General features: G+C 39.3%; 1 protein-coding gene across 3 annotated transcripts in view; it reads right to left on the bottom strand.

Moving 5' to 3' along the window:
* ATP13A3 (ATPase 13A3) overlaps window positions 1–15,193 on the bottom strand; it is a 164,198-nt gene that overhangs the window by 60,002 nt on the left and 89,003 nt on the right. For all 3 annotated transcript variants that reach the window (XM_033958171.1, XM_033958170.1, XM_033958169.1), the window contains exons 22-24: window positions 11,169–11,288; window positions 10,988–11,067; window positions 5,556–5,598 (exon numbers count right to left, since the gene is read on the bottom strand). In XM_033958171.1, coding sequence (XP_033814062.1) covers window positions 5,556–5,598; window positions 10,988–11,067; window positions 11,169–11,288 — 243 coding nt within the window. The remainder of the gene's footprint in view (window positions 1–5,555; window positions 5,599–10,987; window positions 11,068–11,168; window positions 11,289–15,193) is intronic.

Below are 15,193 nucleotides of genomic sequence, written 5' to 3'. Positions count from 1 at the left end.
ATAAGATCACTATTCAGCAGTTTGTTGTCTGGAAGTTTTATTTGGTTATCTGAACAGATTTTTAGTAGACCGGCATGTGGTCTAACCATCCCACCAAATGTGATCCTAAACTAACTGGATAAGCTAACTATTTAAAGACAGCTTTAAATATAAGGTCCAACCTGACTGCTGAAAGTTAACCCCAACCCCAAAATGCCCCATAGCTTTCCTCCTCCTAACCTGGCAACATTTGGCTAGACATCTTGATGTCCAACTAAAAGTTAAGAGGAAAGCAGCTTCAAATTTTCAACCCAAGCCATTTTTTTTGCTCTTAACTCTAAAGTTAACTAGCTATATAAATGATTTTGAATATCAGCCCCGATATATAAAAGTTTTGTACAGAAAGTGCCTGGGGAATAAACAATCTCATCATACTAGAAAACTGGGGAGTGCAGATATAAATCATTTTTTTTATTCAATTTTCTATACCGTTCTCTCAGGGGAGCTCAGAGCAGGATATATAAATTTATTCAGATACTCAAGCATTTCCCCTGTCTGTCCTGGAGGGTTCACAATCTATCTAATGTGCCTGGGGCAATGGTGGGATTAAGTGACTTGCCCAGGGTCACAAGGAGCAGCGTGGGTTTGAACCCACAACCTCAGTCCTAGGTAGAACCAAATATGAAAATGAATACACTATTCACTGAAGCATTACCACATATCTAATATTTTAGAATCACAGTTCTCAAAGAGATTAAAGAATTTCATAAAGTCACAAATTACAGCAATAACACTTAATAAAATGCTGGCATTGAAAATACATCACTAAGCAAAAACCTTAGTACACTGGCAAAATACGCCAACCATTTTACCATCATTTTCGTTCAAGCTAGCAGTAGCTAAATACTCTGATTTCCAGATTAAAAATAGAAAATGCAGTTTAATTTTAACCGGGTGTTTCATGAGGTGTCAAACAGTGCCACCTACTGGCTGCAGTAAGTAGACCGAGGGCCATGTAATATTTAAAAATATTTCTCCCAATACATTTGTTGTAAAGAGGCTTTACTAGTACAGCACCCTCCTCTTGCCCCCACCCCCTTGATCCAGCACCTGTATCAGGTTAATTCTGCTGTCTTGTCTACAGAAAACATCAGGCACACAAATGGATTCATTAGTAATAGTGATGCCACTGCACAGCTGTTCTCCCAGAACTCGGAACTAGTATAGAGCTGAGCATGCTTGGCCTTTTCAAGTTCCCTCTTTCCCCTCATATAATTCCATAGCTCGAGAAGTTAATACAGCTCTCAGGATCATCTGAAGGACTGTGTGCCTGATTCATCTCGCTGAAACTGTCCACTACAGGTAAGCAACTTTGCTTATTCTGCTAACATGATGCAATCAGGTTTACACTGTGGCAACTTACACGCTCAGTCTTGCTCAGCTATTTAAATAATTTTGTTCATTATTCATGTGTGGCTCAGATGAAGCAAGAATTGTACAGATCACTAAATGCATCGTCTCTAATGAATGATTGGTCCGAGTTGTAGCATAAAGTGTGAAGCAAAGACCAAGTAGGTGCTTTGCTTATGCAAAGAAGCTACCATCAAGATGCCTTAAATCTGACACAACAAATACATACAGCAGTATAACCCTCAATGTTAACAACCTAAAACAAAGTCTAAATGTAGCAACTTGATTTTCTGTCTAGATTCGAACTTATTGATCCTGGAAGATATAGGCAAACACAGAGGGAGTAAAAGATCACTAGCAATTTCAGATAATTGATTTGGAAGAGTCTTTGGACTTTCAACCAGGCTCACTCAAGATGAACTCCTCAGCTGAGAGAAGCAACTCTTAGGACTCAATGTTCCAGTGGTGCAAAAGAGATACCTTCCATCTGACCAATTTCAGACATGAAGCAATGCAACACATAAATGGGCTTTTGCTGTAGTATTTCCATTGTTATGGAACTCTTTTCCCTAGGAGATTAGCTTGATTATAGATAGCTTTACTTTTCATAAGCAGGTGTTTTTTTCATTAAGGTTTTTAATGAAGATTTATAAAAGGGAAGGATCTCTATACAGGAATGGTGGAAGACTGTTTTATTTCAGTTAAGAACAGATGATTTAATGTGGATGTGGGATTGTGGGTGTGCTGAGGGGAGGTGATAGGAGAAATTTTGTACCGATATAATATATATAATATTCAATAAAAATTTAAGTCACTGTGACCTTATAAGAAGCATCTGCAAAATTTGATAAATGAAATGAAAATAAAATGCACTTGATACCTGCAATCTTGAATGAATGGTGTTCAGACAATACAGTCCAAAAGGAAGGTGCCTACTTGGGTTAAACAGTAACAATTTACTTTGGTTGCCATCTCGCTCTTTTGACCAGACCTGGCATAAGGTTGACACTGAGCTTGAATCTAGCGTGCGTGGGAGTGCCAGCGTCGGCAGCTAAAGCATTCTGTTGACTTTCTTGGTGCTCAGGCAGCATGGAGCTGGGGATTCAGGAAGACCGCTTCAGCTGGCAGGGCTTAGGCATCCCCTCCAGCCATTCCATGCGTATCACAATTTTGTAGGGAGCAGGCCACTCCTCCCCTCACATCCTGCTTGTCCACAGAAAACTAAGCTACTATTGAAAATGGGTAAGATACCAGATGGAGGCTACCTCAGAAGCATAGAAACATAGAAAGATGACGGCAGAAAAGGGCCACTGCCCATCAAGTCTGCCCACTCCATTTACCCACCCTATTAAGTCTGAGTGCTAATGACTAGATAAAGCACTAGATTTAGGATGCCTTGGGCAGATCAGTCCTCTTACTTTCATTAGCCTTGACCTTAATCCCAACCTGTATGTTCTCTCATTTAGTCTTGTGCCCCAGTTAATTGCCCCATCCATAGCAGTACCATGCCACAACTTAATGTAATGTAATGTAATGTAATTTATTTCTTATATACCGCTACATCCGTTAGGTTCTAAGCGGTTTACAGAAAATATACATTAAGATTAGAAATAAAAATAAAAACTTAATCTGCCCCTTTATGCAAGCTAAATTCCTATTAATTGTAACAATTCTTTAATTACAATAATTCTATTCAGTTTATCTTTAAGAATTATACTGTACTGTTACTATTTGTATTTTGTACTTCAATGACTGTCCAGTCTCTCTTTGATGTAAATCGACGAGAAGTTGTCAGATTGCAGCGGTATATAAGAATTATTGTTCTTGTTACAAGTGCTCTAAGAGAAGATGGACATAAAATCATAAAAATAACAACAAAAAAAAACCAACCCCCACAAAGGGCCTCAATGAACAAGGACTTGTCTTTATTGACCCAACATGAGTTGTGTTTCGGCGTCAGGGGTCAGCCAAAGAGCAAAATGCAATTAACTCAGGAATCAGAATCAGTCCTTAAGCCAGAGCACAGAAAGAAATCAAAACGTCCTGAAGCAAGAACAGGACATTGAGACTGCTTTCTTTGCTCTGGCTTAAGGACAGATTCTGATTCGTGTTGTGTCAATCAAGACAAATCCTTGTTCACTTAGGCTCTTTGTGCTTTTTTTTTTGTTGTTGTTATATTGTGTTTGCTGTGCTCTGTCCCTCTCTGTGCTGCCCATAAAATCATAAATAGTCAGGTCTAGACAAATCAAGGTCCATCAAGCATCTCATCTCTAACAGTGGCCAGTCTAGGTCTCAAGTACCCAGCAGATCCCAAAAAGTACATCTATTTAATGTACAGCATTGTGTACATCTAGCAGTGCTATAGAAATGATTAGTAGTAGTATTTCTGAGAGCTCCGGTCCATGTATGAGCAGCAACTCTCCTAAGTCTACCTGGCTAATAATTTTTTATGGCATTTCTCTCTAAGGAATTTGTTCCAAACTCTTAAATCTTGCAATGTTAGCTGCCTTGAAGACATCCTCTAACAGAGGCCACAGCTTAAAAACATTGTATGACAATACATTTTTCTTCAATTTGTTTTCTATCTGCCAGTCATTAGTTTCATGGCATGTCCTATTTTCTATGTTATTTTAAAGATTAAATAATTTTTCCCTATTTAAATGATCCACCCCCAAGCATGAGTCTATGAATTTTTTAAACTATTTATTCTCCAAAGAACCCTAATCTTTTTAGCCTTTCGTCACATATCCTTGTTGAAACGGGATGGCCAGAACCAGGATCAGAACTTCACAAAGTACTCAAGGTGCAGCTGCATGAGGTATAACAATACGCTCATTTTTGCTCTCCATTCTTGTTTGGAAAATCTCTAACTTTCTGTTTATTTAGCACTCGTGGCAAATGGGCTGAAAATTTCAAAATGACTCAAAGTCTTTATCTTGGGTAATGTAGTTGGAATTATTTTTCCCCGTGTTATTTTGCATACAGCCATATTAAATTTCATCTACCATTGAGATGCCCAGTCTCACCAGAACCCTCTGCAAATACTCACAATCCTATGCCATTTTAAAGACTGAAGAGCAGCAAATTTGATCTCACTCATCACTTATGGTAAACAGCAAAGGGCCCAGTGTAGAGACCCTTGGGGCATCCAGACCCATTTCCCATGTTGATAACTGACCATCCTAATCCTACTCTATTTCCTGTACTAAAGCCAATTTGCCATTCGCAAAAGGAACAGCTTCCTATCCCATGATTAATATTCTACAGAAACTCTCATAATCTAAATATATCATACTATATCAACTAGCTTACCATTATTCAGAAAAATCTAACAAATTTGCAAGGGAAAATTTGCCTTTGCTGAATCCATACTATTTCACTCCTATTAAGCTGTGTCTTTCTCCATGGTCAGTATTTTTTTAAATTCATAAGCTCAAATTTTTTTAGACATTCTTTGGCACCCAGCCAATGAGGTTTTCAAGATATCTCTAATGAATATGCATGAGGCAGATTTGCATGCCTGTCATCTCTATTATATGCAAATCTGCCTTATGCTTATTCATTAGGGATATCTTGAAAACCTGACTAGCTGGGGGTCCCCCAGGACAGGTTTAAGAACCACTGGGCTAGATGACTTGCAGATGCGAATTAGGACATTAGGGCAATTTTCAAAAGCCGTTTACCCAGGCAAGTTGGCTGTCTGAAAATTGCCCACTTTTTCCTGGATGCATGCACGCAGGTTTTGAGGTATGGTTAGGCTGAGGTAGGCAACAATGTTCTTATTTTGAATTTTCAAATCTGTGCTTTTTAAGGGAAAAAAAATGTACGAATATGTACAGGTACCTTGCAGGCAATTTTCAATGGGAAAGTATGCTGGATCCTTTCCCTCTGAAAACTGGTAAAAAGCCTACAAGAAATACCAGAGCACTGTATAACGCAGACTAAAAATTGCCCTAAATATGTAAAATTACACTAATAGCAGGGACCTATCAGGAAGTGGGAGAAGAGATGCAGAAGCACAGATTGCACTTGTGAAAGTGGCATAGGCTGGGAAGCAGTGGTAATAGGTGAACGGGAGGGAGGAGAGATGTGCTGCTTCAGTACAGGGTGCCAAACTCTCCCTGTATAGTGATAACAGATTCTCAGAAAAGAAATGAAAAACTTACCCCACAATCATTTGCACCATCTCCACACATGCCAACATAATAACTATAAAACATAAAAAGATGATTCAACAATTTTCATTGCTCAAATGTTTTGTCATACATTCCATGGATTCTGTTCCATTCATAACTATCTTTGTATAAAACTCAATATGCAACCGATCTATAGCAGTTTGACAATGCAATTTTATAGCTGTCTTGAAATAAATTAATCCCAAGATGATAAAATTAGAAAATTAGAAAAAGCATAAGACATACAAATAACTTATCTTACATAATTAAGTATTTAAAACTTGTTAGCAGAAAATTACAATGGCTAAACAAAAGTCACAGACTTCTAAAATCCCATCAACACTAACAAAAAGTTAATAGGTAGAGTATAAATTGATAAAACTGTAAAAACTATACTTAAACCACTGGTGATTACAATAAATCTCTCCTTGCGGAGGAGGGGGGAGGAGGAAGAGGTTAGACCCTGTGTTTTTGAAAAAGGCAATAGAGGAGAACTGGACTCAAACACTAGCGCATCTTATCATCCAGTCTCCAACCTTTTACTGTCAAATGTATATTGAAAAAGCATGCTATTTCTAGATGTCCTTATTTTTGGAGCAATATCAGATCCTTCATACCAATTTATCAGGTTTCAGGGCAAGATACAGTGCCAAGACATTATTAAGTATCATGGTCAGTTCTAGACTTCTTTTTGGTCTTACTGGATAAATAAGTGGAGAAAGCAAGCTGATCTCAAGTGGGCTATCAAAGCAGCCATGGCTTTGTACACCACATAGAAACACTTTAGTGCAGTGGTCTCAAACTCGCGGCCTGCCAGGTACTATTTTGTAGCCCACAGTCTGTACTAGTGCTTCCCGCTCTTTGCAGCATCCTCTGGCTTCCCCCCTGGCCTCCCGGTTCTTACCTTCAGATAATTACCACAGCCTGCAGAGAGGATTGTCGGTGCTGTAGCGATTCTTAAAGGCTGCTGTCGTCCTCAGCAGCACATTCCTTCTGCCGCGATCCCGCCCCTGATGACAAGAGGAGGGATGGGACTGCAGCAGAGGGAATGTGCTGCGGAGGCCAATGGCAGCCTGCAAGGAACGCTACAGCACCAGTGATCCCCTCTGCATGCTGCGGTAATTAGCTGAAACTAAGACTGGGAGGCCAGGGGGGGAAGCTGGAGGACGCTGCAAAGAAGGGGGGGGGGGGAACATGCAGGCCTTTATAAACTATAAAGAGTTATACCTCATGCAAAATTGTCATTTCTTTAATAAGACATTAACTATTTTTTTCTGCAGCCCTCCAAGTACCTACAAATCCAAAATGTGGTCCTGCAAAGGGTTTGCGTTTGAGACCACTGCTTTAGTGATATCTTGCAGTATATCAAACTAATAAGTGATGATGATGTTGATGAGCTCTTTCATGACCCTTAAGTGTCAGCCTGCTATCCAATCTGAAAGTGTGTGTTTGCCATTAGCCGCCCTCATCCTTTATGGGTATGTAGTTTTGGGACAAAGGTTAGTACAATAATTGACTGGTTAACATGGAACTCTGACACTATCTTTGGATGTGTGCTTAAGACCACACTATTCTTGAAAATCTCTGTTAGGTGAATGGACTACTAAGACCTGGAGCTCACTGACTCTTTAGGCTGAAGTGACCACCACCAAAAACAAGACCATCCAGGTTAGATACTACAGGTTACAGGTATCCAGTGGCACAGAAGGAGCTTTCATCATTTGGATTAATAGCATCCCATAACACTGCAGAAGCTTTAATGATGGAAGGCTTCAACAGAAGCAAGTCCCACGTGAACAGAGATGGGTTTGACCATAATTTTACACAGCTCCAACTGCACTAATGAAACCCTAACAGAGTTGGTCTTGAAACCCAACTCTAAAACGTACAGATATTGTTTAGAGTATGAAAGTAGATCTAAGACACTGCCCTCAAATCAAATAGTAAACCTCTTCATCTTAAAACCATAAGATATTCTAGTGGAGTATTTTCTGGAAGCCAGCAAGACCTGTAAGATACTCTCCAGTAAGTTCAGTGAATTACTACCCTCTCAACATCCAAGCTGTGAGGACAGGGACTAATGAGAGTTGGGAACACTCCAGTTTTCAATAATTTTTTGGAGGTGAACGCCAGAAGTAGGAACCAGATCTGTCTTAGCCAATATGGCACAATTAATGGAATCACGATACTTCAATCCTACTCGAAGTTTCAGTAGAGTTTTTATTATGAACATGTAGGAGGCTATGCATAAAGAAGGAGGAGACAGGCATCCAATATTAGTCTGCTGTGTGAACCTACCTAGTCTAGAGAACTGAAAAACTTTCTTGTTGGAGTGAGTGGCGAAATAGTCTATTGAGGGGGTGCCCCACAAAATATCTTCTGGACTATGCCCATGTCCAGAGACAACTTATGTAGTTGCAGGACCCCAAGTCAGCCTGTCTGCCAGACAGTTATTCTTCCCTGTCAGGTAAGAGGCCCTAGGCCACATCACACGGATATGGCCCACTTCCACATCCCGACTACTTCCTGACACAAGAGACTTAATTTTGCGCCTCCCTGTAGTATACTCCAACCTGATTTCCCAATGGATCACTGAAACCCTTTAGAATATTCCAGACTACTCTTGGGTCCAGGAGGTTTATCAGATATAGGTTCTCTTGACCAGACCACATATCCTAAGCATGGAACCCATCTACAAATGCTCTCCAACTCAGATTGGATGCATCTGGCATCTGTCACCAAAGTCTTTTGACCTGGAGGAATTTGGAAGCAATTCCTTTTGCCATATTTGGCATGAATCATCCAACATGACAGAAACTCTGAGAGGAGGTTGTTTTTAAAATGTCTAGCCATCTGATTGCAGCTCATCCTCTTCACCTAGTTCCTTTGATCTTCCCAAATATAATGTCCTTTTCCAAAGATCTTTCTCTACTGACAGTGAGACCAAAATAAGACAGTCATAACTTCATCATTTGGGCTTTGAGTGACAGCTTGATCTCTTTCAGAATCAATTTGTTAGTTCTTCTGAGAAAGTAAGTGTGTGGACAAGTCTGATCTTCATTTGGAGTGTTATTTCCTTGCCTTTGAATACTTTGTCAAGAGTCTTCATTGAAGAGCGACCCAATGCTATTCTGTGCAGTATTTCTTTCCTGCTATTGCTTCTTTTTTAAGAAAAAAGCCCAGGAAATATAGAAGTTGTAAAGGATTTCAAATCGTCTTCAAGCTCAAAATCTTCATCATTTTCTGTATTCATGATCTTTGCCTTGTTTACACTCAGTTCTAATTCCATGTTATGACTTTCAATTTTGACTTTTCTCAGTACATATAGCATGTCTTCTTTTCTGCTGGTGATGAACATTGGGGGGAATACTTTTGCTTACTGTCAAGTCAAACATTATATTCTCTCTCTCTCTCACACAAGATCAGATTGGCTGACATTTGGGGAAAAGTCTCCGGGATTTTTTTGAGGGGATAGAGAGCTTTTAGCACCTTAGTATCGGCATTGCATAAGGTCTTCTCTCAATTTGAAAGCACTAAGGATACTCAATTGATACAATGGGGCTGGGAACAGGAGCTACATAAGGACTTGGGTTCATGGGATACTCTGAGTGCCATAAAGGGGATACCTAAGCTGGTTACTGGAGAAATATTAAGGGAGTGCTATGGTTGTGTGCTCTATTGAGCCTATTATACGCAAGTGCAGTTGCATAAAATCGGGGGCATTGATTATCTTCTCTGTCCCAAGTGTGGTAGAGAACCTAATATTTTTGCTCATTCCTTCTGGGATTGCTGGTCTGTTCAATCCTTTTGGACCTCTACAGTACAATATCTGCAGGGATTACTGTGATGCACGATTACAGGTACTGTAGAACAATTAGTACTCGATATGCCTAAGACTTTTCAAGGGGGCCTAGTGTGTGTCTTAAGGTGTGCCTCCTGGCTCGCAGATGTATTGTGCTCTCTTGGACTTCTTCAGACTCTCTATCATTCTGGAGGTGCCGAATGAAGGTCCACACCTTAGCTGCTTGGGAGACCCGGGAAGCAGCGGGACATGCAAATAGGCTTTTTTTGCTTGTTTTGGGGGGACCTATTTGGCTTCCTTGTCTCCAAGAGGGTGTAGTTTGATTCTGAATACCATCTCATAGTGTGCTGCTTCAGCAACGGGTTGTTTGTAGTAACCAAATACTACTACATTACATTAGCTTGGAGAGTGGGTTGATATTGCCCGAGGGCCAGCTACATCCTTTAGGCTGCTTTACTCACATTCTCTCATCCCCTGATCCTAATTTTTTTTTTTTTTTGGGGGGGGGGTAGGTGAGAAGGGATAGCATTAGGGTGAGAACTGTATGAGAAGAGTGCTTTTGCTAAGCCTGAATTTATTGCTTCTATAATTTGTATAAGATACACTAAATTGTGGTACCAACACCTACTTTCTGGTTGGGTTTCCATACTTGATTGAATTATCCTGGAAGAATAGCTCCAATCAGACTGATGCACTTTTTTCTCACCGGGGGGTCGGGTGGGAATTGGGCAGCAGGCAGAGGGATTTTAGGGGGGAACGGTAAACAACTGTTTTTGTTGAACCATTATTTGGATGGAATCTGTTCCATAATGTACTATTTCTTTGTTCAACAATAAAACAGATTTGAACATAAACATCTGCTGAGTTAATGTCTGCTGATTCTGTCACACTTACTGTGTTGACCCACTACTGAGGGATAAATGCGCAAACCTGAGCTTTGCGTAGCATGGCTCCTACGACCTCCAATCATTGTGAAGGGCTTAGTTGGGACTTGAAATAATTTATGACAAACTAATAGCTCCCGCACTCAAATGGTCATGCATATTCTTTTACCCCTTCTTCTAATGTGCTCTTGACTAGCCACCATCTAAACAGGGGAACATATGCACCCCCAGTCTACTTAGAGATGTTGCAATGACAGCTAAGCACTTTGTGAAAACTCTAAATGCTGATACAAGGCCAAACGGCAGTACACAATACTGGAAGTGGTGTTTCTCCACAAGAGACAAGCAGGGGAAATGTAGCCACACTTGCTGGTGAAGTGCTTGACTGAGCCTGTGTGCCGGTGCTCTCCCCTAGAATCAGAAGATTTTTTTTCCCCTCCTGAACATATGCGGACAATCTTGCCTCTGGGACTTCGTCTCTCAGCTGTCAGTTATGTCACAAGCTTATAGAATCATCTGGTAAGAGGGGATGGTGGGCGGGCAAGTGTGGCCGCATTCCCCTGCTGTCTACGGAGAACCCCTGTTACAGGTAAGCAATTTCACTTTCTTTCCACTAATGGAAAAAAAATTTAAAAAAGAGAGTTCTGCAACATTTTTAGACAATGCACATCAGTAAGTTTATTTGCCCTATACACTTTGAAAGGATGACTGAAAATTTCAAGTAATAAAATACTTACTCCACAGTTTGCAAAGCTTCAACAAGTTGAGTTTTCTGATCAGGTGCCATGCGGGCAAAAACAGTGCCATGCAACATCAGCTAGAAAGACAGCACATTTCTTAGCAACAGCATTCACAATGTCAAATACTTAAGAATCAGCAACTTAATTATCAATATGCGTATTGGACAAGATTACAAACCTTGGGCACCAGGTCTGGAAAATGTTCCAAGATCACAGCAAAGGACTTGCCATTCATTGCAAAATGATACTCCATCTGATGATTTTCTAAACTTTCATTCACTAATTTGGATGGAATATCCTATATAATTAAATATTTTCAAAAACATTAGGGAATTATGTGCCAAAATTATGCAAAAGCAATCAGTTTTTTTAAACATAAAATATTAAATAACAATATTTCAACATCTATAGAAATATAACTAAATACTTTAACATATTACAACAATGCAAGATGACTTACATCATTTCAAATGAAAAAGAACTATTTCTGGAAGCAAATACCTACCACATACCCTAACACTTCTCTATATGCGCTCTCAATACAAACATACACACGTGGTTGAAATGAAAATTCTGCATTCAACATGGTGTCTCATCACAACAGCATAACAATAAATCTTGTGCTGGAGTGAGTAGCAAACCAATTTTAAATAGCATAAAATAAAGACTCGTAGAATAAAGTCTCTCTTTAATACAGTATAATTTTTAAGTGGGGGAGGGTTTCAGCAGTTGCCCCTTTCTCTTTCCCCATCAGTTTGCTGCCTCTCTCTGGTTTGTATATGTAGCTGTTTCCCTCTCTTCAACAGCTCATTCCCCTCACAGACTGTCTCAGCTCATCTCCCCAGCAAATGCATCCTTTGCAACTGAACTACAAGAAACCTAAACTTGAAGCTGGAATCAAAGCACAGCCAAGAACAAAAATGCAAATGAATCACAATCTATGTATGCATACCATGTTCATGGATTACGAATGGCAGTATATTCAATTTTGAAATAAGTAGTTATAAACTTGCCCACACAGAGTAGTCACCCAGTCCAAGTTCATTTTACATAGGCAGCTCTGTGAACACTCAAAATTTAAGCTTATAGCATGTCATCAGAATTTTAAAAAAATAGTAATAATGCTAATAAATACTGCAGAGTCTGCAGGGCAGAGCTAGCTCTTAATGGGACATAAATCGGTCACCATCTTCCTGCTATCCACTACTACTACTTAGTTCTATAGCGCTACCATGCATACGAAGTGCTATACACCAAACATGGAAGAGAGAGTCCCAGTCCAAAAGAGTTTACAATCTAGTTATGACAGAGGGAATGATAAGACAGATATGGATGCTTAGCAGCTGGGTTGGGGTTAGGGATTGAAAGCAGCTTCAAAAGAGTGGGCTTTGAGCATGGATTTGAATTCTTCCAGAGATGGAGCTCGATATACAAGCACCCTTTTCTCCAGCCACGGTTGAACTAACTCATCCAATGCCACACTTCCAGGCTCGTATTTTCAGATGTAAAAGTGATCCGTCTCTGGTTTTGTGTCATTATAAAATTGGCAAAAAAAATATAGGTGCCTTCCTGCCAATTAACCTAAATTACCCTCCACACGCCTTTGTGGAGGGTAATTGCTGGGATTTCTGAACCCTAACTAGAATAAAACTGCCACAACCCATGATTGGATTTTAAGAAATTATTGAAAACTCGTTTGTTTGTTGACGCATTTATGTAATGGAGTGCAAATGTGATCAAGATATGAAGCTGTGTGCATACTTAAGGAAAGGATTTGATTTATGCCTTTTGATGTTATTTTATGATAGTAGGATTTGTTTTAATAATAATGTTGTTGTATTGTCAAATTTTTATGTATGTTACTTTATAGGTTATATGCAGTGTTCCCTCTAAGCGGGCGGGTGTTGTGAGCAAACTTTTTTCACCGTGAGCCAAAAATATCGGGCGCCAGCAAGTTATGAGCCAACTCGCCCGATTCTCCTCTCGCCGCCCTGCCATCTGCCGTACGCCTCTTCCGATCGTGCGCTGTGACGAGAAACGTGTGCGCTGCGATGTAATATTTTGTGCGCCAGCGCACGCCAGCGCAGCTTAGCGGGAACACTGGTTCAAATGGTTTTATTTATTTCCCCAAATTTATTTTTGTTATACGCATTGAAAATATTTGATATTGCGTTTAAATCAAAATCTCAATAAACTTGAAACGAGTGCCCGTGAGATTGTGGGAGGGTTAAATACTCAAAACTTAGAAGTTTTTGCTACGCCAGCTTTCTGGTATCTTTACATACAGTGGCGTACCTAGCATATGTAACATCCGGGGCCCATCATTTTTTGGCACCCCCCCCCATCTGTAAGAAAAACATGATTTTTAGTAACAAACCACACGTCACACATGAGTACCTAGGAAAAGGCAGCATCTTACATATTGCAGTGAGCAGTACATCAATACACCCATTGTAAAACTAAACAAGCCAGACCAGCACAGATCAATCCTACACCGTCAATCCTAACAGAAAACCATGTCTTTCGAACACACAGAACACAGAAAACACCTTCGCCTAGTAAGGAATATGTAATCAAGTTTCAAGTTCAAGTTTCAAGTTTACCTTTATTTGATGAATCGCTTATCAAGATATCTAAGCGATGTACAGTTAAAAAACCATCAGAGTGTGGTAATACAATTTAGGTTACAAGGTCACTTAAAAGACAGACATACATTTAATTTACTAAATTCATTTTTAAGACAAACGAAGATTGACGAACAAGAAAGGGTGGGAAGGGAGGGGAGAAATTACAATCTTATTATTTGTTAGAGTTTGACATCAAAGGATAAAAACAAATTAGGTAATAATGGGTTAAGAGAAAAAGGAAGAAGAATACAGAAATCTAGAAGGACAGTGTTTTATAGGTCAAAAGCGTCCTGGAATAAGTATGTTTTCAAGTTTTTCTTAAATACTACAAGGTCGGTTTCATTTTTAATAAAATTTGGGAGGGCATTCCATAGTGTGGGAGCTTTTACTGAAAAAATGTCATTGCGTCTAGTACCTATGATTCTTAGCGATGGGACTGAAAGCAAATTAGATGAAGAAGATCTTAGCGAACGAGCAGAATTATGTGGGACAATCATTTTTGAGATAAATTGAGGTTCATTGGTGCTTAATGTTTTATAGACTAAAAATAATATTTTAAAGGTAATTCGATGGGTTATGGGCAGCCAGTGTAATTTAATTAGTAAAGGTGAAACGTGGTCAAATTTCTTTGCATTAAATATTAATTTAACTGCTGTATTTTGGATAATTTGGAGACGTCTATTTTCTTTTTGGGTTATGTTAATAAGAAGCGCGTTACAATAGTCCAGTTTAGAAATGATGAGAGAGTGAATTAAGATATTGAGAGATTTAGTTTCCAAGAAAGTAGAGATCGAGCGTAGAAGCCGTAATCTGTAAAAACAGGTTTTAACTATTGTGCTGATATGGTCATGAAAGGATAAATCAACATCGATTATTACACCGAGGATTTTCAATTTGGATACTGATTCTAATGGAATATTGTCAAGTTTGAATGGTATTTTTTGGAGTATGTCTCCCTTCCAAGTAAAAAGCATGGTTTTTGTTTTTTGAGTGTTTAAAGCTAATTTGTTATTGTTTAACCATGTTTTCATTTTTTCTAATTTGTTAGTAATCGTATTTATTTCTTCAATGTTTTCTGGGTTAAGAGGATGCAGTAGTTGAATATCGTCTGCATATGAAAAGGTTGTAAATCCTAATGACTGAGACATGGTGATAAATGGGGATAAGAAGATATTAAATAGCAGAGGGGATAATATAGATCCTTGTGGAACACCAGAAGATAAGGAAAAATTATCGGAGTAGGACTCATTAAATTTAACTCTCATGGTTCGGTTTGAAAGGAAGGATGTTAGCCATTGTAAGATTTGGCCGTCAATCCCTAATGATTGCAGACGGTAGAGAAGAATTTCGTGGTCTATGGTGTCGAATGCTGCAGATAAGTCCAAGGAAAAGAGTGCTACGGATTTGTGATGGTCCAGAAAGTAGTGAATATTTGTAACAAGGCCAATCATGGAATATTCGGTGTTATGATATTTTCGAAAACCTGTTTGGTTGGGGTGTAATGCGTTAGTGGATTCGATGAATTCTGAAAGCTGTTCGAAAACTAGTTTTTCCGTCAATTTCATTAGAAATGGTA

The sequence above is a fragment of the Geotrypetes seraphini genome, chromosome 9 (genome assembly GCF_902459505.1).
Source record: "Geotrypetes seraphini chromosome 9, aGeoSer1.1, whole genome shotgun sequence".
Taxonomy (NCBI): Eukaryota; Metazoa; Chordata; class Amphibia; order Gymnophiona; family Dermophiidae; genus Geotrypetes; species Geotrypetes seraphini.
The sequence above is the reverse complement of the archived record's forward strand: the minus strand, read 5'-3'. Positions and strand labels throughout refer to the sequence as shown.